Source organism: Chelonia mydas, chromosome 5 (genome assembly GCF_015237465.2).
Source record: "Chelonia mydas isolate rCheMyd1 chromosome 5, rCheMyd1.pri.v2, whole genome shotgun sequence".
In the NCBI taxonomy this organism is placed as follows: Eukaryota; Metazoa; Chordata; order Testudines; family Cheloniidae; genus Chelonia; species Chelonia mydas.
In genome coordinates this window covers 117,811,180-117,838,760 of record NC_051245.2, presented here as the reverse complement: position 1 = coordinate 117,838,760, position 27,581 = coordinate 117,811,180, and the positions used below count along the sequence as shown (strand labels likewise).

The 27,581-nt window shown below is 44.9% G+C and overlaps 1 protein-coding gene across 1 annotated transcript in view; it reads left to right on the top strand.

The window, feature by feature from the left end:
* SHOC1 (shortage in chiasmata 1) overlaps positions 1 to 27,581 on the top strand; it is a 145,998-nt gene that overhangs the window by 15,470 nt on the left and 102,947 nt on the right. Inside the window, exon 2 of the mRNA XM_043547362.1 lies at positions 27,467 to 27,551. Coding sequence (XP_043403297.1) covers positions 27,507 to 27,551 — 45 coding nt within the window. The 5' untranslated portion in view covers positions 27,467 to 27,506. The remainder of the gene's footprint in view (positions 1 to 27,466; positions 27,552 to 27,581) is intronic.

The following is a 27,581-nucleotide window of genomic DNA, read 5'->3' as shown; positions in this document are numbered from 1 at the left end:
ACCTGTGTCTGTCAGTCCTTCGATTTTGAGCTCCTTGGGGGAGCGACCATGCTTTCTTGTCAGCCTAGAAGACACTTAACTACTGTGAACACATAAATGTAAGCATTTAAATGCTCCTCTGCGGAGTCCAAGGACATAACACTGTAAGTGGACCCCATGCATAAGTTCTTAGAGTCCCTTCGGACAGATTAGAAGAGCAGCTTTTCCCATGCTCCGTTCCCCTCACATAAGCCACTCCAACTCACTGCTTTCTCTGGCGGCTGCCATCTTTCCCTTTCTCACCATGGCTCTCTTTTTCCACGCTTCTTCCACTTGAGGCTGTCCCCCTCACTCCCATGTCCTGGCACATTAAGCTAAATATGAGCCTCCCTGCTTATCCAGCTCATTGATAGCTCTGTAGAGCACAAGACAACCCCAAACAGTCCCCCAGCACAGCACACGTGAGGCAGGAGACGGTTAGCAGCTCTCTCCCCAAATGTAGGTCATAGAGCTGGCTGCATCAGGGGCCACCATGGGAGCTAGCTGGGGAGCGGATCAGAGAGCCATGCAGGGCAGCAGCAAGCCTTTAAGGAACTGCCAGCTGCTTCCCCACATCCCTAAAAGTAACAGGAATGAAATAGCATTAGAGCCTGGGATGGGCAGGACATCCTGTCCCTTCATCAACATCCCATCTTTCTATCAGTCTAGGACAGGGGTTGGCAACCTTTCAGAAGTGGTGTGCCGAGCCTTCCTTTATTCACTCTAATTTAAGATTTCGCGTGCCCGTAATACGTTAAAGTTTTTAGAAGGTCTCTTTCTATAAGTCTATAATATATAACTAAACTATTTTTGTATGTAAAGTAAATAAGGTTTTTAAAAACCTGGAAAAAGGCTAATGTAGTGCCCATCTTTAAAAAAGGGAAGAAGGAGGATCCTGGAAACTACAGGCCAGTCAGCCTCACCTCAGTCCCTGGAAAAATCATGGAGCAGGTCCTCAAGGAATCAATTCTGAAGCACTTAGAGGAGAGGAAAGTGATCAGGAACAGTCAGCATGGATTCACCAAGGGCAAGTCATGCCTGACTAATCTAATTGCCTTCTATGACGAGATAACTGGTTCTGTGGATGAAGGGAAAGCAGTGGACGTGTTGTTCTTTGACTTTAGCAAAGCTTTTGACACTGTCTCCCACAGTATTCTTGCCAGCAAGTTAAAGAAGTATGGGCTGGATGAATGCACTATACGATGGGTTGAAAGTTGGCTAGATTGTCGGGCTCAACGGGTAGTGATCAATGGCTCCAGGTCTAGTTGGCAGCCAGTATCAAGCGGAGTGCCCCAAGGGTCGGTCCTGGGGCCGATTTTGTTCAATATCTTCATAAATGATCTGGAAGATGGTGTGGATTGCACCCTCAGCAAGTTTGCAGACGACACTAAACTGGGAGGAGTGGTAGATACGCTGGAGGGCAGGGATAGGATACAGAGGGACCTAGACAAATTGGAGGATTGGGCCAAAAGAAATCTGATGAGGTTCAACAAGGACAAGTGCAGAGTCCTGCACTTAGGACGAAAGAATCCAATGCACCGCTACAGACTAGGGACCGAATGGCTAGGCAGCAGTTCTGCAGAAAAGGACCTACGGGTTACAGTGGACGAGAAGCTAGATATGAGTCAACAGTGTGCCCTTGTTGCCAAGAAGGCCAATGGCATTTTGGGATGTATAAGTAGGGGCATTTCCAGCAGATCGAAGGACGTGATCATTCCCCTCTATTCGACATTGGTGAGGTCTCATCTGGAGTACTGTGTCCAGTTTTGGGCCCCACACTACAAGAAGGATGTGGAAAAATTGGAGAGAGTCCAGAGGAGGGCAACAAAAATGATTAGGGGACTGGAACACATGACTTATGAGGAGAGGCTGAGGGAACTGGGATTGTTTAGTCTACAGAAGAGAAGAATGAGGGGGATTTGATAGCTGCTTTCAACTACCTGAAAGGTGGTTCCAAAGAGGATGGATCTAGACTATTCTCAGTGGTAGTGGATGACAGGACAAGGAGTAATGGTCTCAAGTTGCAGTGAGGGAGATTTAGATTGGATATCAGGAAACACTTTTTTACTAGGAGGGTGGTGAAACACTGGAATGCGTTACCTAGGGAGGTGGTGGAATCTCCTTCCTTAGAAGTTTTTAAGGTCAGGCTTGATGAAGCCCTGGCTGGGATGATTTTAATTGGGGATCGGTCCTGCTTTGAGCAGGGGGTTGGACTAGATGATCTCCTGAGGTCCCTTCCAACCCTGATATTCTATGATTCTATGATTCTAAAATGTTTAAAAAGCTTCATTTAAAATTAAATTAAAATGCAGATCTTATCAGTTTAGTGTGATCCTTGCCCTTGCTTTTCCTTGCTGAGTTTTCCAATATCTGGCACGTATTTGGATACTTTAAGCTGCACACAGGCTTCCGAGTGATCAGTTGTTAACCGGCTCCGAGAGGGACAGAAGACAGATTTCATGTGTGAAAATACCTATTCACACAGGTATGTGGATCCAAATGCTGAAAGCATTGCAAATCCAATTTTCTTCAAACGGTTAAATTTCACTGGCAGGGAAGTCCAGCAAGTCAGAATAGAGGCCCCATGATCTCTCTCAGTAGCTTCAAGTGCACTCCACAGATCTCCAAACTCTGATGCCCACAATTCTGAGCTTTTTAATTGAATGAGCTGCATTTCGAAATCTTCCACACCCATCCACTGAAATACAGACAAATCCAAGTCGCTTTCATTGAACCTTTCAGGTTTAATTAGAAAAGAAAGCATTGGGCCAAATAGGTAGAAATCTTGAAATCTGTCAGAAAACTCTGATTCCAGTTCTTGCATGTACATTCTAATATCAACGTCAAATGCAGTGCGCTGTTCCATGTGGTGTGATAGTGATGTAAGCAGCAAATCAGGACTTAAAAATATCCCAGTACCGTGGCGCTGGAACAACTTTTATGGTGGGGGTGCTGAGCAGCACCCCCTCTTGCCCCTGTCTGCACCCCTCACTGCCCCAGGCTGGGGCCAGTGGGCCACAGCTGGGGGCGGCTGCAGAGCCCTGGGCCAGCGGCTGGGATCCCAGGCCAGCAGCAGAGCCCCCCGGACTGGTGGCCGGGACCCAGGACCAGCAGTGGGCTGAGCGGGGCTGGCAGACAGTACCCCAGGCCAGCAGCGAAGCCCCCGGGACCAGTGGCTGGGACCAGCAGCGGGCTGAGCGGGGCCGGAGGACAGTACCCCAGGCCAGCAGTGGAGCCCCCGGGACTGGTGGCCAGGACCCAGGCAGTGTGAGTGCCACTAAAAATCAGCTTGCATGCCGCCTTTGGCATGAGTGCCATAGGTTGCCTACCCCTGGTCTAGGATTTCATAGGTTGCCCATCATTCTAATAGTAGCTGGGTACTTCCTGCTTCTGTCCCAACAGATCAGATAGGAGGAGTGGTAGTCTAGGATCTCATTTTGGCTCCTGTCCCCAAGTGCTGATGGTAGATCCTCAGCCTCTGGGTCCCTCAGAACTGGGGGGAGGGGGGATTATATGGGGGCAATTACTCCCATGGATCAGTCCAATGTAAAATGCAAAAAGTAAACAGCATAGATTCTAGGAAAGTACATTAGATTCTTGCAGTTTTTAATCATTTTCAGTGATCTAGCAACAAGGAATAAAAAAAGATACATGGACTAGATCCTCAGGTGTATCTGTGCTCTGTCTGCTTGCTCTCTCAGTAGTAGTTCCAACTTCTCCACTGTGACTACCTTCCATACTTCAATAATCTATTCCAGGATTGGTAAAGCAAAAAGGTGCATCTCCTTTTCCAGCATCCATTTCTTTTCTAAACTTAATTACAAGTTAAGCTGGAGAGTTTTATCTTCGTCTACTGATGTAAAACAGCAGTTTGCTGATTAAAAGTCAAAATAGGAAGCTGTACCCACAAAATTGGTGGATATAATACAGTTTGTTATTTATAAAGCATATTGGGTAGCTATTATTTTTGTTCCACTTGTCTTGCTTTTCTGCATGGCTTGGTTCAGCCTCTGCAAAGCTGTCTTAAAATTCTAGTCTACTGTATATTCAGTTTGTTCATTTAGGCTTGTTTATACATGTGCATAATGAACAACAAAATATTTACATTGCTTTATGCTTCTATGGAGATTTTGAACAACTTGCATTAGAAAAGTATAGATTGAGTGAATAGATAACTCCATTATGAGTTGTCTAAGGAGGTAAATCCTATTCTGCTACAAAATTAATTGAAACCTCCAACAAACAAAACAACCCCTGGACTCCACAAAAGGAGAGTCTTCTTTCAACTCTAAAAGCCAATATTTGAAACAAAATATTTTGTCTTCTCACAGTGGTTTGTTTTTAACTGGCCTCAAGGGTGTTTTTGAGTCAATATTTTTTGAGACACAAAACAAATGTGACATTATAATACACAGGGCCAAATCCTCAGCTGGTGTCAACTGGTATAGCTCTACTGACTTCAATAGAGTTATGTTGATTTACACCAGCTGAAAATCCAGTCTACAGTCAAGCCTGTTCTAGAGGATAGTCTTTGAAGACACATGACTCACTGACTGCATGCTCCCATGTGGCTAGATCTGGAAGGCTCTCCAGCTTTCAGTCTCCATGCCAACACATAATCCAGGTCAGTGTGTTCTGCTTCCTCCCACATCAGCTGTCTGCAGACAATTCCCACAGCTCCTTCCTGGGCTCACTGTGCACCTGTGTTTTTTCCTCGGAACCCACAACCTCTCTATTGTCCCTTGCTCCACAACCTCTCAAGGTTCAAGGTTTTTTTTTCCAGAGTAGGGACTTGCAGCTGGGCCCTAGCATCCCCCAACAAATCCCACATGAAAATAGAAACTTAAATCACTTCTGCCCTACTCCTTGAACTTTCACCTCTCTTAAGTTTCCCCTTTGCTCTCTTCCTCAGCTGAACACCCCCCAGGAGATCTAAATTATGCCCATTTATCAAGGCTCACCAGCAGACCTTGCTCCACCTCAGTGGCTTCTCTGCTGTGCTCTTGCCAGTATCCTCTGTTCAGGGCAGGCCAGGACAGGAAACCACCACAGCCCACCTCACCGCCTCCTTTAGCCCTGAAGCTCTTCCTTTATAGTAGCTGGGTCTCCTCCTTAATTGGGCTTGCCATGCCCTGTAGTTGCCATCAGGTGTCCTAATTGAGTCTCTAGCTCCCCTTAACACTTTCAGGGCCAGTGCAGGATACACACTCCTTTACAATCTTGTATCATTGAATTAAATGGGAGTTTTGCTTCATTAAAAACTGAGTAAAGTCTACAGCAATGGGCCCCATAGCATAGATATTAAGTAAAGATTAATATTTTTCTTTTCAGAATATTTAAGGCCATCAAAAAATAGCATCTCATCTTATATTTTACTACTCCTTGGGGAAAAAATGTGAATTTAGTTATTGTGAAAGATACCAGAGTGAGAGCTCTGAATAATGGCATAATCTGTTTATCCACAGAACAGACACTGTTGCAGTGGTAGGGGGAGTACAAACTCTACCCTATCCATGTATTTCAAGCCTCACCTAAAAGGACAAGCTCTTAGAGACAGAACAGTACAGTTCCATGCTGTTAAAAATATTTAGCCTCTTTGCTGAAAATGCCAACAAAGATGCTACAGGTGGTGGATATGGGGAATGTTGGCAGTTGTCCAATGAGGAATGAAGTCTACCAATTTAATTTCACATAGTTCCCAAACAACCATTAGCGAGGAAGGATTTTCAATTGAATTTCCTCTGAAAATGCCACAGTGACTCTGGATGTCTGAGTTTTAGGAGGCTACATTAGTTTTCTCTTACAACTGGGATTAGTTTTTCAAGTATTTCAGTAATGGGGAAAGATCTGCTAATGGGGGAAATACTTCTTATGGGGGAAGATCGGCTAATGTTGCCAAATGTCTTCCAACCTATACAAGATTGAAAACACCAATATTTGTTAATGTACATTAACAAGAGATACTTAAATATAGGCTGAATCTTCCCTCATGTTTTCTAGCAAATGATGGGTGAGATTTCAAGGGAAGACCTGTTTTCTTTGAGGCGATCAGCTGTCAGTATTTATTAAAGGGGCTGGAAGGTCAAGCCAGCAGCAGCACAAGTCCTCGGTGACTTCTGCTGAAATCGAAATGGACCATTTATTGAAATGCAACAATATGGAAAACAGTCAAAGTCTTTCACAGACCATGGGAACCACAACACGGACTGAATCAGGGGCAATTCACCTAGTGTCAGTGAATAGTTTTCTTTGTTTAATGAGTTAATACTTTTACTCAAATTAGGCTGGTATAATTTTATTTTATTCTCAGGACCAATTGGCCTTATTGCTCTATGCTAGTGACAAGAAGAGGCATTTGTCTTAGGGCTCATCCATCTATTGTTCCACTCTGGAAGACACAGATAATTTTATTTTATTCATTAGGTCTGCTACTATCGTGATTTCCTTTGTGCTGATCAAAATGGTAGCATCTGCACAACCTTTTGGGGCATGACATGATAAAGCCAAGTGCTAACAAATACTCAGAAATCTGTAGATTATACAGATAAAGGCCTTAAATAGGAAGATGCAGCTGGCTGATAAAACATGTCAAAGACACACCTTGTATTTGGCACATATACTTCATTTTAAAAAAAAATTTCTTTCAGTAACAGTTGCACACAAATGAGAAGTGGATGTTTAGCTTCATGGTGAAGTAAAAACTGTATTACGGACTATGGCTAGTCTTACTGGCCTTGGCTCCTTCTCTCATGGGTGATTCCACTGTAAAAATATTATACTTCTGTATAAGTTGTACATACTGTGATAGAGTGGGATATGTCTGCACCAAATTGTGAACTCCATTTAGTTTTCTGATCACCATTTTGTTTCAAGACCTCCAGCAAAACATTTTATAGAATCACTTGGTTCCGTTTCAGAGATGCTGGAAGTGCATAAGTCTGATGGAAGCTAGTATGTGTCTGGCTGAAGGAAAAAAGCACTGAAGAGTGCTTACCCACTGGCTGGAGAGTAGATACCTCAAGCTGGCAAGTCAAAGAAAGGGAGACTTCAAATAAATCAAAGTGTGAATGTAAGCAATTACTGACGTGTTTTATCTTTATTTCTAGTTTAATAACTTCTGTTGAATGTGGCTCATGCCAAGTGGCAGAGTATTGGATCAGGCCCATCCTGTGAAATGAGTTTGACACCCCTGGATTAGAGTTTCTCTGCCTAGACACATGGCAACAAGGATCAGAGACTGTTTTTAAGGAAGGGTGCACTCTGTGGAAGGGGTGGTGAGTCTAGTACTATATGCCAGAAGAAAAGGCTGGAGGGAAAGACTCTGCCTAGCCTGAACCAGACCTCGGACTCACCAAAGGAGCGAGATCAGACTAAGTGATGGTAAAGGGGGTGCATCTTAGGCCTTTTGCTGTTTTCAAAAATTTGTAACTCTCTTGTGCTTTGAAGAATAAAGTGTCTGATGGTTAAGAAATTCCTTTGCTAATCCTGTCTTGGATTGCTTTCATGGCATGTTGTCTTCAAAGGAGATAAACTAGGAAAGAGAGTACCCACATCCAGATGGAACATTAGGAAAGTGTATATATGTAACTAGGGGCTCAGGAGGTCTGAGACACTGGTTTCAGAACCTAAGCAGCCGGGCGGCAGAACCACACAACCCAAGGAAGAACTTGGACAAGAGATCTGTGCCTGGGAATGTGCCCTTGAGAGTGGACTCAGTCAGACCCAGAGGATTTAGAAGCACATAGCACCCCAGATTGGGCACACTTACAACAGGCTGCTGACTATCCAAAAGAGAGGACTTGGCCAGCTTGTAACACAGACATGTATTATTTGCAGGGTATTTTTACTTTTATGTTTATTGAATGTAAAAATTAAAAACTAATCATTATAACACAGGCAAGTAAGTGCCATGGTTTGGAGAAACATTCTATGAAAATTATTTAAATAAAATATAGTGACCCCTTTCATGCCATCAATTTTTTAAGTAGAATTTCCTATTCAGGCCAATAAAGAGTTCCACTTAAAAATCAGTGGCACAGTAGGGATCAGTATGCTGATCATGGATTTATTAAAAAACAAAACAAAACCCACACACAAAAATTCCCCTCTGTGAATTTCTGAATGAAGACATGTTTGAGTCTATTAGTATTTTCAAAGGCAAGAAACATTTAATTTTGCTCTTCAAGGATTTGAGTTTTTCTTTTTATTTCTCTTTTTCTTAAACTGACTAAAAACCCTCCAGGGCTTTAACTTATATAATTGAATAAAATTTACATAAAATTGCTGTAATTATACTGTTATAGGAAAAAGATCCACTATCACCAGCCTTTGGTCCTGGGTCAGGCTGTAACAGCATTTGAAAACTAGCTCCACTTCTAATAGTTTCCTTATCTGAACTAACAACAGTGTCCAAAGAACACACAATATCATGACCCTGCTCTGAACTGTAATATGATGGCCCTGGAGTTTCATAAATAAAAGGTGCCTCATTAATACTTGATGTGGAGGCACTGGCATATGCTTATTCTGAATCCACTTCATTTGGAGTTACTGTAATACCTGAGTACAGATGGCTTCTGTTTTCACTTGAAGGAAAGGCATAATCATAAGCAGCAAATCGATCATGTGATTGCACATTACAGGGAGATTGGATGACAGTGATGAATTCAGATAAAAAAACTGTCAGTGTAATGGAGCAAGGAAGATTGTGACTCTTCAGCAAAGATGTGACACTCCACGTTGTCTTCAGTCACAACACTGAAGTGTCTGTTTGGCTAATCATTGGCTCTTAGCCAATCAGCACCAGATGAGACTGTCAATTTATGCTTTCACGGTGTTTCACAATTCAGGGAAGAAGTGCAGTGCTTCTGCTGAAAAATTCAGCTAAAATATCTCCATAGCTGCCAACATTTTGAACATTTCTTGCATGTGTTGCAGGGTGATTCAGAGTTCTTAGGGAGGTCATGTTGTTGATTTTGCTCCTCAGACATTTTCTGAGCATTAGGCTTTCTCCTTATCATAAGCTCTCTCGCATCGTCTCACAAATTCTTCACAGTCTCAGCTGTGCTGGCTGACCTGAAAATCTGCTGTCATACAATATCTTATTGTCTGTTGGTGAAATGGCCTTTCCAAAGGATGTATGACTCACCCAAACTCCAAGTTCTTTAAGAGTGGCAAAAAAAAAAAAAAGTCATTCTGCGACGGTGTAAAGAAATACTCCTTTAAAACCACAATCAGCACTTATAGTGGGAAGGGAAGAGTGAAAAGGCTGCTTGCAGAGTGCGCACTTATTTTTGTTTTCTGATCACTTCTGTACATAGGCAACATAGAATTTATGCAAACAGGGAGTTAAGACAGACATATTGTCAACATACATTTACCAACCTCTTCTCCTGTGAATTTCTAATGCTAGCTCTCAGTGAAGAATGTCTACCCATTGAAGACTTTTCAGCCATTGATGCCATAACCTACAAAGAGAAAAGAGAGAGAGATCAGTACTCCACAGGAATATGCGGACTTGTTTTAATAAGCTTTTCCTGATCAAAGAAATGGTGTTAATTAGTTTGGTGACAAAAAGAGGGGAAAAAAGGATAGATTTGGTTTAGAAACCTAATATAAATCTCAAAGTTGAAAATAGCCAGTTGATCAAGAGTGGTTAGAAAAGGAAACATTTTGCAAATATCAGCTTGCCAATCCTTCTGGCTAGAAGGTAGAGAAATAATTAACTCTTTCAATAAAAGACTTTCTTCTGTAACATCAACACTTCTGTACTCAAATTTTATTTCCAGGTACACGCATTTGTAAAATGTATTGAGAAATTATCATCCTTATGTTGTAAAGCCCTGATCCTGCAAAGATTAGTTATAGCGGTACAAAACCTGCGTAGAGGTAAGATGAAAGACTTATGGATTTAGAGTAGAAAAGAAACTTAAAAAAATCTAAACTGTTAGTGGAATGAAAAGATTAAAATGCTGCTGCTCCCTCGGTGAAGTATTTTCAAAAATAAAAGCAACAAACCAAAAAATACAAATAAAAATGGAACGAGCAAAATGCGTCAAAACCATAAACATTTAAATATTTCATCCTTCCCTATATCATAAAATCATAGAATATCATGGTTGGAAGGGACCTCAGGAGGTCATCTAGTCCAACCTCCTGCTCAAAGCAGGACCAATCCCCATATATATTACATACACTTTTTACATTAAATCATCCCAGCCAGGGCTTTCTCAAGCCTGACCTTAAAAACCTCTAAGGAAGGAGATTCCACCACCTCCCTAGGTAACCCATTTCAGTGCTTCACCACCCTCCTAGTGAAAAAGTTTTTCCTAATATCCAACTTAAACCTCCCCCACTGCAACTTGAGACCATTACTCCTTGTTCTGTCATCTGGTACCACTGAGAACAGCCTAGATCAGTGGTTCTCAAAGCCAGTCCGCCGCTTGTTCAGGGAAAGCCCCTGCCGGGCCAGACCGGTTTGTTTACCTGCCGCGTCCACAGGTTCGGCCAATCGTGGCTTCCACTGGCCGCGGTTTGCTGCTCCAGGCCAACGGGGGCTGCAGGAAGCGGCGTGGGCCAAGGGATGTGCTGGCTGCCCTTCCCGCAGCCCCCATTGGCCTGGAGCGGCGAACCACGGCCAGTGGGAGCCATGATCGGCCGAACCTGCGGACGTGGCAGGTAAATAAACCAGTCCAGCCTGGCAGGGTCTTTCCCTGAACAAACGGCAGACCAGCTTTGAAAACCACTGGTCTAGATCCATCCTCTTTGGAAGCCCCTTTCAGGTAGTTGAAAGCAGCTATCAAATCCTCCCTCATTCTTCTCTTCTGCAGACTAAATAAACCCAGATCCCTCAGCCTCTCCTCATAAGTCATGTGCTCCAGCCCCCTAATAATTTTTGTTGCCCTCCTCTGGACTCTTTCCAATTTTTCCACACCCTTCTTGTAGTGTGGGGCCCAAAACTGGACACAGTACTCCAGATGAGGCCTCAGCAATGCCGAATAGAGAGGGATGATCATGTCCTTCAGTCTGCTGGCAATGCTCCTACTTATACAGCCCAAAATGCCGTTAGCCTTCTTGACAACAAGGGCACACTGTTGACTCATATCTAGCTTCTCCTCCACTGTAACCCCCAGGTCCTTTTCTGCAGAACTGCTGCCTAGCCATTTGGTCCCTAATCTGTAGCGGTGCATGAGATTCTTCCGTCCTAAGTCCAGGACTCTGCACTTGTCCTTGTTGAACCTCATCAGATTTCTTTTGGCCCAACCCTCCAATTTATCTAGGTCCCTCTGTATCCTATCCCTGCCCTCCAGCGTATCTACCACTCCTCCCAGTTTAGTGTCATCTGCAAATTTGCTGAGGGTGCAATCCACACCATCCTCCAGATCATTTATGAAGATATTGAACAAAACCGGCCCCAGGACTGACTCTTGGGGCACTCCACTTGATACCGGCTGCCAACTAGGCATTGAGCCGTTGATCACTACCCGTTGAGCCTGATGATCTACCCAGCTTCTATCCACCTGATAGTCCATTAATCCAGCCCATACTTCTTTAACTTCTTGGCAAGAACACTGTGGGAGACCGTATCAAAAGCTTTGCTAAAGTCAAGATATATCACCTCCCCATATCCACAGAGCCAGTCACCTCATCATAGAAGGCAAACAGGTTGGTCAGGCATGACTTGCCCTTGTTGACTGTTCCTGATCACCTTCCACTTTGTTGCTGCCTAGGCCAGTGTCCTTTGTTCCTGTGAGGCTGGGCTGGGTTTGTCCCATACATGCCCTGATGAGGAGTGAACTGCCCCTCTGCTTCTGGGAGAGTTTTTGCCTGGGCTTGCTTTAAGCCAGGAGGACATATTTTCAGCCTCATAACTATATACATGAAATTACAACCTATATCTTTTATTCAATATCCCCTCCCTCTCCCTGTAAAATCTGTTCTTGCAAGAGACTCATTTGTAGCTTTTATCCACTGGTTCCAACTGGAGCTGCACCACCCCAAGGTTTTGTGAGGAAGGGTGTCTCTTGGAGCTCCAGTGTACAGGGGGAACATACTTGCTGCTCCATCGTCTCCTAGGCTGTTGCAGTGGGTGAATGCTTCCCTCTGCAGCTCTCCAAATCTGAAGGCCAATGAGGAAGTGGGGTTTGGTCATGCCCTTGACTCCTTTCCCTCTTGTGGTGACTTTGGATTCACTATCTTTCTCTCCTTAGGAATCCAGTACCACTCCTTACCATAAGACAGTTACGCATACACACAGTTAATAATTTCAAATTCCTTTTTATGACTAACACTCCAAAACAAAGTGTTACAGCACAGCAGTTACAATGCACCCTAACTAGGCTAGCATCACTAATTAGAAATTTGTTGTTATCCTTTAAAATGAAGAACACAGAGTTTACCCCACACACATCCAATATATAATCAGAGATCATCTACTATCCCGTACGCTCACCCTAGGTATTACATTGACAATTACATAAAAACATTTAAGTGTACTACTGCCACCTTGTCTGAGAACAAGTAGAAACAGCAGCTGCAGTTATAGCAATAAGGTTTTTTTGGCTGAACACCATGAAATAAGAAAAAAGAAAGGGGGGTGAAATAGCCAATAATAAAACCAAGAGGATATTTGCAATCTTAGATATAGATGAGTTGTAGATAAAAAGTCTTTTTATTCATGACAGGTAGCAAATTCTTCACTTTCTTCTAGGTAGTTTTAAAATATAAGAAGATAGGACAAAATGTCAGATGGATGTGTCTTGTGATGTGGGGGGGGAGGGATAGCGCAGTGGTTTAAGCTTTGGCCTGCTAAATCCAGGGTTGTGAGCTCAATCCTTGAGGGGGCCATTCAGGGATATGGGGCAAAAACTGGGGATTGGTCCTGCTTTGAGCAGGGGGTTGGACTAGATGACCTCCTGAGGTCCCTTCCAACCCTGATATTCTATGATTCATTTAATTAAATGAAAATGTCTACATACAGACACATATTATCATTATTTGTGAATGTATTTTATCATATAAAATACTTCCAGCAAACTTCCAATAAAAGAGTAAATTAACAGAATTGCCTGCCATATTTTGCTCATCTTTCCCTCTTCTTTCCTTGTCTCTTGTCTCTTGTAAACTCCAAAGGTCAGATTCTGGTTGGATGTGTACTGGCGTAAATTAGACATAAATCCATTGATTTCATTCGAGTTATTCCAGATTTACAGTAGATCTTAATCTGGCCCCAACTCTCTTGAATGTATTTTCTTTAGACTCATTTTCCTGTCATGTTTAATAGTTCATAAAATGTTCCTTTTTTTTTTAACTTGTCTCACGTTGTGCAATCTTTGCTGCCCACTATCTTTAAGGGATTTCTTTTTTTAATTTGTCTCTTTTCTCTTCAGTTTTGAATTCTCATCCCTCTTTGCCTTCTACTCTTCCATTTATTATTGTCTTTTTCCTAATATTTAGTATTATTTTATACAATTTTTTCCATTTATTCTAGTTTTTTCTCTGCTGCCTTTGGTTAAACCTCCTTCTCCTGATCTGTTCCTCTTACCCCCTCTCAGCCTCCTTGTCCCTGCATACAAATCTAACCCTCACTCACCTATTTCTCACTCTCTTTTAGTTCAATTTCTCCATCCTTCATTCTCCTGCTTCTTTTTCTCCCTTTTCAATCCCTGCATAGACAAGGGAGCTCACAGTGAAATAAAGATACTCTTCTTCCTTCAACCTAAGGTCACAGTGGCCTGAGAAATCTTTCTGTTTGCCTGCATGTAATATCTAGATTTGTTATGCCTTTTCTTTGTTGTTCTTCATAGACTCATAGACATTAAGGTCAGAAGGGACCATTATGATCATCTAGTCCAACCTCCTGCACATGACACTGTCTGACTGAGAACAACCTATGGGCGTACAGGAGAAACTGGTGCTTGCTTTCTATCTGTACCTTTGAATTCCTGGGGGAGGTTGGAGAATTAATCCCCTTTCCCCCTTGCTCATGAGATTCAGATTTTAGTACCTGAATTACAAAAGAAGCCTCAAGTAGCCCAGAACAAATAACAAATACCTCCTACTGGAAATCCAGCAAGGCAAACCCTACCAATCAAGTAGAGATCCAAAGTTGCTGTCAAGATTCATGATTGCTCTCCTATTCAAGTTCCATTGACGGAGGGTACCGGGATAATTCTGGCTTCCTCCTGCCTTATGGCTGGTGTGGGTGTGTGGATGAGTTTTGTGCGGTGATGAGCTCTGTGTGCATGTGATGGTGCATGTCTGTGGGAGGTATTTATTTGTGTGGTGATGAGTTTTTTGTGCGTGCGCATGTGGCTGTTGATGTGTGCATGTGTGATGATGTTTTTTGTGTGTGCACATATGTGATGATGAGCTGCATGTGCAATGAATTTTGTGTGCGTGGGTATGAGCAATTATGAGTTTTGTGCATGCAAGCACACACATGGGGGGGCTGCAGTGACACTGACACAGGGAAGAAGAGGGGGCTGCTGACAGGGAGTTTTGTGTAAGTGTATGGGTGATTATGCGGTCGGTGTGAGTTGTGTGGTGATGAGCTGGGTAAATGTGAATGCATGCAAGTGTGTGTCGATAAATTTCATGCTTCTTCCAGAAAAATCTGGGAAATGGGGCTGCTCTTGCCCAGTGGTGCAGTTTGCTCTTAAGGCCCAGGCCCCAGCAGCTGCTTGCATGACTTTTGTAGAAAGCTAGCCACCAGGAACAGGACGGCTCCCCATTTTCTGTGTTACTCATCCAGCCACCTCACCACTATTGTGTATTTGTTAAGAGCCGCCAGTTTCCCTGGGGCAACCTGGGAAGGAGGCGTACAGATGTACAAGCAGAGGCCTGGGAGCGGGAGGGGAAGGTGTGTCCCCGCCATTCACCCCTCCCAGTGCTGTGCTGGTGGAGGGGGAGCTCCTGCCCTGAGTACCCCCCGCCCGGAGAGGGCAGACTGGGCACACAGTGCTGGGGGGAGGGTGTGCCCGGCTGGTCCTTCTTAGCAGCTGCACTGCGCCAGGCTAACATGGCGGCGGGGGGGATGGGCACCCAGTAGGTGGCCTGGTCTGAGCAGACAGGGGGCGCTGTGGCAAGGGATCAAACACCCCGCGATGGGGAGGGGTTTGTGGCAGCTCCGTGGGGCGGGGGCCCCTCCCCATTCTAGCCCGTTAGGTGGGTCTCGCGCTCGTCACTTCGTCCCTTCCCGCCACTCCCCTGATCAGTTCCCCTCAACGTCACGGGCTTCGCCTGCCTCCGCGTGATCGCGAAAGGGGGTCCCACGTGACTCCTGCCAACGGCGGGCGCTGCTGCCGCGAGGCTCCAAGGGACCAATCAGGGCCCAGCTCAGCTTCCCGCTTTGGGGTCCAGGGGAGCGCGTGAGACCAGCAGTGGCGGGAGGAAGAGCCTGAAGGAGGCGGTGCGTGGAGAGGCAGTGACGGGGCGCGGGCGCTGCAGTGACACTGACAGGGAAGGGGGGCTGCAGTAGTGAACTGACACAGGGAAGGGGGGGCTGCAGTGGTAGTGACACTGACACAGGGAAGCGGGGGCTGCAGTGGTAGTGACACTGACACAGGGAGGGGGGGCTGCAGTGGTAGTGACACTGACACAGGGAGGGGGGGCTGCAGTGATAGTAACACTGACACGGGGGGGCTGCAGTGGTAGTGACACTGACACAGGGAAGCGGGGGCTGCAGTGGTAGTGACACTGACAGGGAAGCGGGGGCTGCAGTGGTAGTGACACTGACACAGGGAGTGAGGGCTGCAGTGTTGTTGAGAGGGGGACGGTGAGTGGGAGCTGCAGTGTCACTGACGGGGGGGCTGCAGTGACGCTGACACAGGGAAGAATAGGGGGCTGCTGACAGGGAAGGGGGACTGTAGTGACACTGACACAGGGAAGTAGGGGGCTCTGCAGTGACACTGACAGGGAAGGGGAGCTGCAGTAGTGAACTGACACAGGGAAGGGGGGGGCTGCAGTGGTAGTGACACTGACACAGGGAGGGGGGGCTGCAGTGTTGTTGAGACGGGGAAGGTGAGTGGGAGCTGCAGTGTCACTGACGGGGGGGCTGCGGTGACACTGACACAGGGAAGAATAGGGGGCTGCTGACAGGGAAGAATAGGGGGCTGTAGTGACACTGACACAGGGAAGTAGGGGGTGCTGCAGTGACTCTGACAGGGAAGGGGGGCAGCAGTGACACTGACACAGGGAAGGGGGGCTGCAGTGTTGTTGAGAAGGGGAAGGTGAGTGGGAGCTGCAGTGTCACTGACAGGGAGGGGGGCTGCCATGACACACAGAGGGGGCTGTAGTGACACTGACACAGGGAAGGAGAGGGGTGCTGCAGTGATGCTGACATGAGGGGGGGCTACAGGGACATTGACACAGGGAGGGGGCTGCAGTGAAGTTGAGAAGGGGAAGGTGAGTGGGAGCTGCAGTGGCACTATCACGGGGAGAGGAGAGCTACAGTGGCACAAATAGGAGAGGAGAAAAATGAACTGCATGACCCCTGCTGCAATGTCTGTTCTGGCAGGAAGGGAAGTTGCAATGTGGGAGAGGTGATTCGTTTTGGGGTTCCTGTTTGTATGAAAGGACACAGTAAAATTAAGACCCACACAAAAACTCTTATGCTTGGCAGACTTAAGGCAGCATTTTTCTCAATGTATAGTTGTTTAAATTTACAATCAGATTTATTTAAAAGTGCAAATCTTTTAAGGTCAGGTTTTGATACATGCATTCCTCTTATTCATAATTACAGCATTATTTGTTTGGGGTTGAGAAAGGATGATTTGGAAATGGCATTTTAGATAACTATATAAGGGTATGTCTACACTACGGAATAAGGTCGAATTTATAGAAGTCGGTTTTTTAGAAATCGGTTTTATATATTCGAGTGTGTGTCCCCCCACAGAAAATGCTCTAAGTGCATTAACTCGGCGGAGTGCTTCCACAGTACCGAGGCTAGAGTCGACTTCCGGAGCGTTGCACTGTGGGTAGCTATCCCACAGTTCCCGCAGTCTCTGCTGCCCATTGGAATTCTGGGTTGAGATCCCAATGCCTGATGGGGCTAAAACATTGTCGCGGGTGGTTCTGGGTACATATAGTCAGGCCCCCCTTCCCTCCCTCCCTCCGTGAAAGCAAGGGCAGACAATCGTTTCGCGCCTTTTTTCCTGAGTTACCTGTGCGGACGCCATACCACCGCAAGCATGGAGCCCTCTCAGGTAACCATCACCGTATGTCTCCTGGGTGCTGGCAGACGCGGTACTGCATTGCTACACCGTAGCAGCAACCCATTGCCTTGTGGCAGCAGACGGTACAATACGACTGGTAGCCGTCATCATCATGTCCAAGGTGCTCCTGGCTGCGTCGGCTGGGAGCGCCTGGGCAGACATGGGCGCAGGGACTAAATTTGGAGTGACTTGACCAGGTCATTCTCTTTAGTCCTGCAGTCAGTCCTATTGAACCGTCTTATGGTGAGCAGGCAGGCAATACAGATTGCTAGCAGTCGTACTGTACCATCTTATGCCGGGCAGGCAAGAGATGACGATGGCTAGCAATCGTATTGTACCATCTTCTGCCGGGCAGGCAAGAGATGACGATGGCTAGCAGTCGTACTGTACCATCTTCTGCCGAGCAGCCATGAGATGTGGATGGCATGCAGTCCTTCTGCACCGTCTGCTGCCCGCCAAAGATGTAAAAGATAGATGGAGTGGATCAAAACAAGAAATAGACCAGATTTGTTTTGTACTCCTTTGCCTCCTCCCCCATCTAGGGGACTCATTTCTCTAGGTCACACTGCAGTCACTCACAGAGAAGGTGCAGCGAGGTAAATCTAGCCATGTATCAATCAGAGGCCAGGCTAACCTCCTTGTTCCAATAAGAACAATAACTTAGGTGCACCATTTCTTATTGGAACCCTCCGTGAAGTCCTGCCTGAAATACTCCTTGATGTAAAGCCACCCCCTTTGTTGATTTTAGCTCCCTGAAGCCAACCCTGTAAGCCGTGTCGTCAGTCGCCCCTCCCTCCGTCAGAGCAACGGGAGACAATCATTCCGCGCCTTTTTTCTGTGCGGACGTCATACCAAGGCAAGCATGGAGGCCGCTCAGCTCACTTTGGCAATTAGGAGCACATTAAACACCACACGCATTATCCAGCAGTATATGCAGCACCAGAACGTGGCAAAGCGATACCGGGCGAGGAGGCGACGTCAGCGCGGTCACGTGAGTGATCAGGACATGGACACAGATTTCTCTGAAAGCATGGGCCCTGCCAATGCATGCATCATGGTGCTAATGGGGCAGGTTCATGCTGTGGAACGCCGATTCTGGGCTCGGGAAACAAGCACAGACTGGTGGGACCGCATAGTGTTGCAGGTCTGGGACGATTCCCAGTGGCTGCGAAACTTTCGCATGCGTAAGGGCACTTTCATGGAACTTTGTGACTTGCTTTCCCCTGCCCTGAAGCGCAAGAATACCAAGATGAGAGCAACCCTCACAGTTGAGAAGCGAGTGGCGATAGCCCTGTGGAAGCTTGCAACTCCAGACAGCTACCGGTCAGTTGGGAATCAATTTGGAGTGGGCAAATCTACTGTTGGGGCTGCTGTGATGCAAGTAGCCCACGCAATCAAAGATCTGCTGATATCAAGGGTAGTGACCCTGGGAAATGTGCAGATCATAATGGATGGCTTTGCTGCAATGGGATTCCCTAACTGTGGTGGGGCCATAGACGGAACCCATATCCCTATCTTGGCACCGGAGCACCAAGCCGGCGAGTACATAAACCGCAAGGGGTACTTTTCAATAGTGCTGCAAGCTCTGGTGGATCACAAGGGACGTTTCACCAACATCAACGTGGGATGGCCGGGAAAGGTACATGACGCTCGCATCTTCAGGAACTCTGGTCTGTTTCAAAAGCTGCAGGAAGTGACTTTATTCCCAGACCAGAAAATAACTGTTGGGGATGTTGAAATGCCTATCTGTATCCTTGGGGACCCAGCCTACCCCTTAATGCCATGGCTCATGAAGCCGTACACAGGCAGCCTGGACAGTAGTCAGGAGCTGTTCAACTACAGGCTGAGCAAGTGCAGAATGGTGGTAGAATGTGCATTTGGATGTTTAAAGGCGCGCTGGCGCAGTTTACTGACTCGCTTAGACCTCAGCGAAACCAATATTCGCACTGTTATTACTGCTTCCTGTGTGCTCCACAATATCTGTGAGAGTAAAGGGGAGACGTTTATGGCGGGGTGGGAGGTTGAGGCAAATCGCCTGGCTGCTGGTTACGCGCAGCCAGACACCAGGGCGGTTAGAAGAGCACAGGAGGGCGCGGTACGCATCAGAGAAGCTTTGAAAACCAGTTTCATGACTGGCCAGGCTACGGTGTGAAAGTTCTGTTTGTTTCTCCTTGATGAAACCCCCCGCCCCTTGGTTCACTCTACTTCCCTGTAAGCTAACCACCCTCTCCTCCTCCCTTCGATCACCGCTTGCAGAGGCAATAAAGTCATTGTTGCTTCACATTCATGCATTCTTTATTCATTCATCACACAAATAGGGGGATGACTACCAAGGTAGCCCAGGAGGGGTGGTGGAGGAGGGAAGGAAAATGCCACACAGCACTTTAAAAGTTTACAACTTTAAAATTTATTGAATGCCAGCCTTCCTTTTTTGGGGCAATCCTCTGTGGCGGAGTGGCTGGTTGGCCGGTGGCCCCCCACACCGCGTTCTTGGGCGTCTGGGTGTGGAGGCTATGGAACTTGGGGAGGAGGGCGGTTGGTTACACAGGGGCTGTAGTGGCAGTCTGTGCTCCAGCTGCCTTTGCTGCAGCTCAACCATACACTGGAGCATACTGGTTTGGTCCTCCAGCAGCCTCAGCATTGAATCCTGCCTCCTCTCATCACGCTGCCGCCACATTCGAGCTTCAGCCCTCTCTTCAGCCCGCCATTTACTCTCTTCAGCCCACCACCTCTCCTCCCGGTCATTTTGTGCTTTCCTGCACTCTGACATTATTTGCCTCCATGCATTCATCTGTGCTCTGTCAGTGTGGGAGGACAGCATGAGCTCGGAGAACATTTCATCTCGAGTGCGTTTTTTTTTTCTTTCTAATCTTCACTAGCCTCTGGGAAGGAGAAGATCCTGTGATCATTGAAACACATGCAGCTGGTGGAGAAAAAAAAGGGACAGCGGTATTTAAAAAGACACATTTTATAAAACACTGGCTCCACTCTTTCAGGGTAAACCTTGCTGTTAACATTACATACATAGCACATGTGCTTTTGTTACAAGGTCGCATTTTGCCTCCCCCCACCGCGTGGCTACCCCCTCAACCCTCCCCCCTCCCTGTGGCTAACAGCGGGGAACATTTCTGTTCAGCCGCAGGCAAACAGCCCAGCAGGAATGGGCTCCTCTGAGTGTTCCCTGAAGAAAAGCACCCTATTTCAACCAGGTGACCATGGATTATATCTCACTCTCCTGAGGATAACACAGAGAGATAAAGAACGGATGTTGTTTGAACGCCAGCAAACATACACTGCAATGCTTTGTTGTACAATGATTCCCGAGTACGTGTTACTGGCCTGGAGTGGTAAAGTGTCCTACCATGAAGGACGCAATAAGTCTGCCCTCCCCAGAAACCTTTTGCAAAGGCTTTGGGAGTATATCCAGGAGAGCCGCGAATGCCAGGGCAAAGTAATCCTTTCACATGCTTGCTTTTAAACCATGTATAGTATTTTAAAAGGTACACTCACCGGAGGTCCCTTCTCCGCCTGCTGGGTCCAGGAGGCAGCCTTGGGTGGGTTCGGGGGGTACTGGCTCCAGGTCCAGGGTGAGAAACAGTTCCTGGCTGTCGGGAAAACCGGTTTCTCCGCTTGCTTGCTGTGAGCTATCTACAACCTCATCATCATCATCATCTTCTTCGTCCCCAAAACCTGCTTCCGTATTGCCTCCATCTCCATTGAAGGAGTCAAACAACACGGCTGGGGTAGTGGTGGCTGAACCCCCTAAAATGTCATGCAGCTCATCATAGAAGCGGCATGTTTGGGGCTCTGACCCGGAGCGGCCGTTCGCCTCTCTGGTTTTCTGGTAGGCTTGCCTCAACTCCTTCAGTTTCACGCGGCACTGCTTTGGGTCCCTGTTATGGCCTCTGTCCTTCATGCCCTGGGAGATTTTGACAAAGGTTTTGGCATTTCGAAAACTGGAATGGAGTTCTGATAGCACGGATTCCTCTCCCCATACAGCGATCAGATCCCGTACCTCCCGTTCGGTCCATGCTGGAGCTCTTTTGCGATTCTGAGACTCCATCATGGTCACCTCTGCTGATGAGCTCTGCATGGTCACCTGCAGCTTGCCACGCTGGCCAAACAGGAAATGAGATTCAAAAGTTCGCGGTTCTTTTCCTGTCTACCTGGCCAGTGCATCTGAGTTGAGAGTGCTTTCCAGAGCGGTCAAAATGGAGCACTCTGGGATAGCTCCCGGAGGCCAATACCGTCGAATTGTGTCCACAGTACCCCAAATTCGACCCGGCAAGGCCGATTTAAGCGCTAATCCACTTGTCAGGGGTGGAGTAAGGAAATCGATTTTAAGAGCCCTTTAAGTCGAAATAAAGGGCTTCATCGTGTGGACAGGTGCAGGTTTACATCGATTTAATGCTGCTAAATTCGACCTAAAGTCCTAGTGTAGACCAGGGCTAAGATATTTAACCAATAAGGTACACAAGTTTACAAAATGTGTATACTATCCTGCAAACACTTATTGCTTTGTGTAGTACCTAGTAGTGTCCAAAGTCAAGGTGGCGTGCCCTCGTTTGGTATATTCCAAAAGGTACATTAATGCAGTATTATAGTTGTGCAGTCAGTCAAAATAAAAACTCGTGTTTAGCTTACATTTTCTTTACACCAATGGAACTTCATGAAGTCAGTCCTGGTTTCCTTGCACTAATGTAAATGAGATCAGAATCAGGCTCACTGATTCCATACAGCATTTACCTGGCTGTGTTGCTAATGTATAGTATTTAATACTTATTTTTCTTGTTAAGCATGTAATTTATTTCTGTTAAGTGTATGCCATAAAATATGCAGGATAAGGATTGTTGCCAAGTTAATCTTGATATAGACAAAACCTAAAAATCTACTTTTTTGCTTTTCCTGAAAAATTAGTTATGGCTGAAAACTAGGGCTGTCAATTAATCGCAGTTGACTCACGCCATTAACTAAAAAAAAATTGATCGCAATTAAAAAAATATATTGCGATTAATCACACTTAACAATAGAATACCAATTGAAATTTATTAAATATTTTTGGATGTTTTTCTACATTTTCAATATTGATTTCAATTACAACACAGAATACAAAGTGCACAGTGCTCACTTTATATTATTATTTTTGATTACAAATATATGCACTGTAAAAATGATAAAAGAAATAGTATTTTTCAATTCACCTCATACAAATACTGAAGTGAAATCTCTTTATCGTGAAAGTGTAACTTACAAATGCAGATTTATTTATTTTTTTGGTTACATAACTGCATTCAAACACAAAACAATGTAAAACTTTAGAGCCTACAAGTCAACTCAGTGCCACTTCTTATTCTGCCAATCACTAAGACAAACAAAGTTTGTTTACATTGACAGGAGATTTTGCTGCCTGCTTCTTATTTACAATGTCACCTGAAAGAGAGAATTGGCATTCGCATGGCACTTTTGTAGCCGGCATTGCAAGGTATTTCATACCAGATATGCTAAACATTCCTATGCCCCTTCATGCTTCAGCCACCATTCCAGAAGACATGCTTCCATGCTGATGATGCTAGTTAAAAAAAATAATACGTCAATTACATTTGTGACTGTACTCCTTGAGGGGAGAATTGTATGTCTCCTACTCTGTTTTACCCACATTCTGCCATATGTTTCATGTTATAGCAGTCTCGGATGATGACCCAGCATATGTTCGTTTTAAGAACACTTTCACAGCAGATTTGACGAAACACAAAGAAGGTACCAATGTGAGATTTCTAAAAATAGCTACAGCACTGGACCCAAGCTTTAAGAATCTGAAGTGCCGTTCAAAATCTGAGAGGGACGAGGTGTGGAGCATACTTTCAGAAGTCTTAAAAGAGCAACACTCTGATGCAGAAACTACAGAATCCAAGCCACCAAAAAAGAAAATAAACCTTCTGCTGGTGGCATCTGACTCAGATGATGAAAATTAACATGTCAGTCCACATTGCTTTGGATCGTTATCAGACAGAACCCATCATCAGCATAGAAGCATGTCCTCTGGAATGGTGGTTGAAGCATCAAGGAAAATATGAATCTTTAGCACATCTGGCACGTAAATATCTTGCAACGCCAGCTACAACTGTGCCACACAAATGCCAGTTCTCACTTTCAGGTGACGTAAACAAGAAGCAGGCAGCATTATCTCCTGCACATTGTAACCAACCTTGTTTGTCTGAGTGATTGACTGACCAAGAAGTAGGATTGAGTGGACTTGTAGACTCTTAAAGTTTTACATTTTTTTTATTTTTGAATGCAGGTTTTTTGGACATAATACTACATTTCTAAGTTCAACTTTCATGATAAAGAGATTGCACTACAGTACCTGTATGAGGTGAATTGAAAAATACAATTTTTTTATTTTTACAGTGCAAATATTTGTAATAAAAAATAAATATAAAGTGAGCACTGTATACTTTGTATTCTGTGTTGTAACTGAAATTAATATATTTGAAAATGTGGTAAACCTCCAAAAATATTTAAAATAAATGGTATTCTATTGTTGTTTAACAGTTATTAATTGTGATTTAATTTTTTAATCGTGCGATTAATCACGACTAATTTTTTTAATCACTTGACAGCCCTACTGCAAACATATTCTTGTGTTGTTGGACACAGTTGGTACTGTATATATTGATGTTTCATTCACTTGAAAGGACATTCTAAAGCAGAGTTTCGCAAACTTTTGAAACCTGATTCCCCTGCAGGTAAAACTTAAACCAATCGTACTCCCCTGCAATCCCATCATGTATTGTTAAAGGCCTACACATCTTAATTTCTGCACCTTCTGCTTCCTCTTCCACTCCTCTTCCCTCCACCTTGAGAAATACTATAATTGCACTTGTATTCCCCCTCTGGGATCCACTCCAGCAGTGCCCAGTCAGGTCTTAGGTCTCCAGCTGTCATCTGTTTCTGGGCAGTGACCCTTCTCCCACTTCATTCTGAATGGGGAGTTTTAAGGCTGCATAGCCTCTTAGCTTACACTGTGATAACCCCTGCTTTCTCTCTGAGAGCTGTGAATAGTATATTGGCAGCAGTTACAAGTATCCACACAGCTCTTTCTAACAAAGCACATTTACTCTTAAGGTAAAAGCATTCTAGAGAAAACATAATAAAACAATAAATGGATTTAAACACACATTGAATATCCCAGGAGTCACCCATCTGTCTTATGGGGCCCTGTAGGCCAACGTTTTTCCAACTCTTGGAGAGGAGTTATGTTAATTTGCTGGATCAGAAAGAAGGCCCTTTTTATATCAGGGTTCAGAGTAACAGCCATGTTAGTCTGTATTCGCAAAAAAGAAAAGGAGTACTTGTGGCACCGTAGAGACTAACCAATTTATTTGAGCATAAGGTTTCATGAGCTACAGCTCACTTCATCGGATGCATACTGTGGAAAGTATAGAAGATCTTATTATATACACACAAAAAGCATGAAAAAATACCTCCTCCCACCCCACTCTCCTGCTGGTAATAGCTTATCTAAAGTGATCACTCTCCTTACAATGTGTATGATAATCAAGTTGGGCCATTTCCAGCACAAATCCAGGTTTTCTCACCCCCCACCCCCACGCACACACAAACTCACTCTCCTGCTGGTAATAGCTTATCTAAAGTGACCACTCTCCTTACAATGTGTATGATAATCAAGGTGGGCCATTTCCAGCACAAATCCAGGGTTTAACAAGAACGTCTGGGGGGGGAGAGGTAGGAAAAAACAAGGGGAAATAGGCTACCTTGCATAATGACTAAGCCACTCCCAGTCTCTATTCAAGCCTAAGTTAATTGTATCCAATTTGCAAATGAATTCCAATTCAGCAGTTTCTCGCTGGAATCTGGATTTGAAGTTTTTTTGTTGTAAAATAACGACTTTCATGTCTGTAATCGCTTGACCAGAGAGATTGAAGTGTTCTCCGACTGGTTTATGAATGTTATAATTCTTGACATCTGATTTGTGTCCATTTACTCTTTTACGTAGAGACTGTCCAGTTTGACCAATGTACATGGCAGAGGGGCATTGCTGGCACATGATGGCATATATCACCTTGGTGGATGTGCAGGTGAATGAGCCTCTCATAGTGTGGCTGATGTTATTAGGCCCTGTGATGGTGTCCCCTGAATAGATATGTGGGCACAGTTGGCAACGGGCTTTGTTGCAAGGACAGGTTCCTGGGTTAGTGGTTCTGTTGTGTGGTATGTGGTTGCTGGTGAGTATTCGCTTCATGTTGGGGGGCTGTCTGTAGGCAAGGACTGGCCTGTCTCCCAAGATTTGTGAGAGTGTTGGGTCATCCTTCAGGATAGGTTGTAGATCCTTAATAATGTGTTGGAGGGGTTTTAGTTGGGGGCTGAAGGTGACGGCTAGTGGCGTTCTGTTATTTTCTTTGTTAGGCCTGTCCTGTAGTAGGTGACTTCTGGGAACTCTTCTGGCTCTATCAATCTGTTTCTTCACTTCCGCAGGTGGGTACTGTAGTTGTAAGAATGCTTGATAGAGATCTTGTAGGTGTCTGTCTCTGTCTGAGGGGTTGGAGCAAATGCGGTTGTATCACAGAGCTTGGCTGTAGACAGTGGATTGTGTGGTGTGGTCAGGGTGAAAGCTGGAGGCATGTAGGTAGGAATAGCGGTGAGTAGGTTTCCGGTATAGGGTGGTGTTTATGTGACCATCGTTTATTAGCACTGTAGTGTCCAGGAAGTGGATCTCTTGTGTGGACTGGACCAGGCTGAGGTTGATGGTGGGATGGAAATTGTTGAAATCATGGTGGAATTCCTCAAGGGCTTCTTTTCCATGGGTCCAGATGATGAAGATGTCATCAATATAGCGCAAGTAGAGTAGGGGGCGTTAGGGGACGAGAGCTGAGGAAGCGTTGTTCTAAATCAGCCATAAAAATGTGGGGGAGGGGGGGGGGGTGAGAAAACCTGGATTTGTGCTGGAAATGGCCCACCTTGATTATCATACACATTGTAAGGAGAGTGGTCACTTTAGATAAGCTATTACCAGCAGTAGAGTGAGTTTGTGTGTGCGTGGGGGGGGGGGGGTGAGAAAACCGGGATTTGTGCTGGAAATGGCCCAACTTGATTATCATACACATTGTAAGGAGAGGTTTCAGAGTAACAGCCGTGTTAGTCTGTATTCGCAAAAAGAAAAGAAGTACTTGTGGCACCTTAGAGACTAACCCGAAAGCTTATGCTCAAATAAATTGGTTAGTCTCTAAGGTGCCACAAGTACTTCTTTTCTTATTGTAAGGAGAGTGATCACTTTAGATAAGCTATTACCAGCAGGAGAGTGGGGTGGGAGGAGGTATTTTTTCATGCTTTTTGTGTGTATATAATAAGATCTTCTATACTTTCCACAGTATGCATCCGATGAAGTGAGCTGTAGCTCACGAAAGTTTATGCTCAGATAAATTGGTTAGTCTCTAAGGTGCCACAAGTACTCCTTTTCTTTTTATATCAAAAGCCCATTCTTTGTCTGCTAGTCTTGGGAAAACCCAGCCTCAACCAGTATATGCAAGTGTCACTAAGGGGTGGTACTTAAATGATTCACCATAACTACCCCCTACTGTTTTTGGCTTCTGGAAGAGCTGGGGTAATCCTCCCTGTTCAGAGTTTCATACAATCCCTGGCCCACTGTGATTCATAAACTCTTCATGTGGTCCTCAAAGATATTGCATGGGGTTGCAGTATCTGTCACAGAGCTTCAGAATATGATAACTAGCTGTCCTTCCTTGTATGCTTTGATGATCAATGAAATATTTAACAATGTAGACATTTAAAGTATCATCATTGATAACAGAGTTAGCATCTTTTGAAATTAATGAGGCAGTTTAAACCTCAGACTTATTGTTCAGGCTCTCTATAAAGACAGGAAGACACCTCTGCATTGATTACACTTGCTTCATGTTTGAAAGGTAATCTTTGAAACCATAACAGCTAGAGCTTTACTTAACAAACAAACAAACAAAAAAATGAGACTAAAAGAATTGAGTTTCCATGCCCCACCAGACTCCTTGGAACCCCCCACGGTGACTTACCCCACAGTTTGGGAAACACTAATCTAATAAAAACTTCTCTACAGCATATACATGTTTATGCAGAAGTTAAGAGGTTAATCTACTGAATCAGAGTAACAGCATTTCTGTTTTAAGATTTTGTGTTCTGCAAAAGGTTTTTGAGTAATTTATATTTTATGTATCTTTCAGACAAGTGAAGTTTTGAATACATTGCCAAACGAGGAAGATAATGTTTGCAGCTCTTAAATATCATGCAGTAGACTATTTATATGAGGTACAGTTTACTGTTGCACTTCCCTTGCTC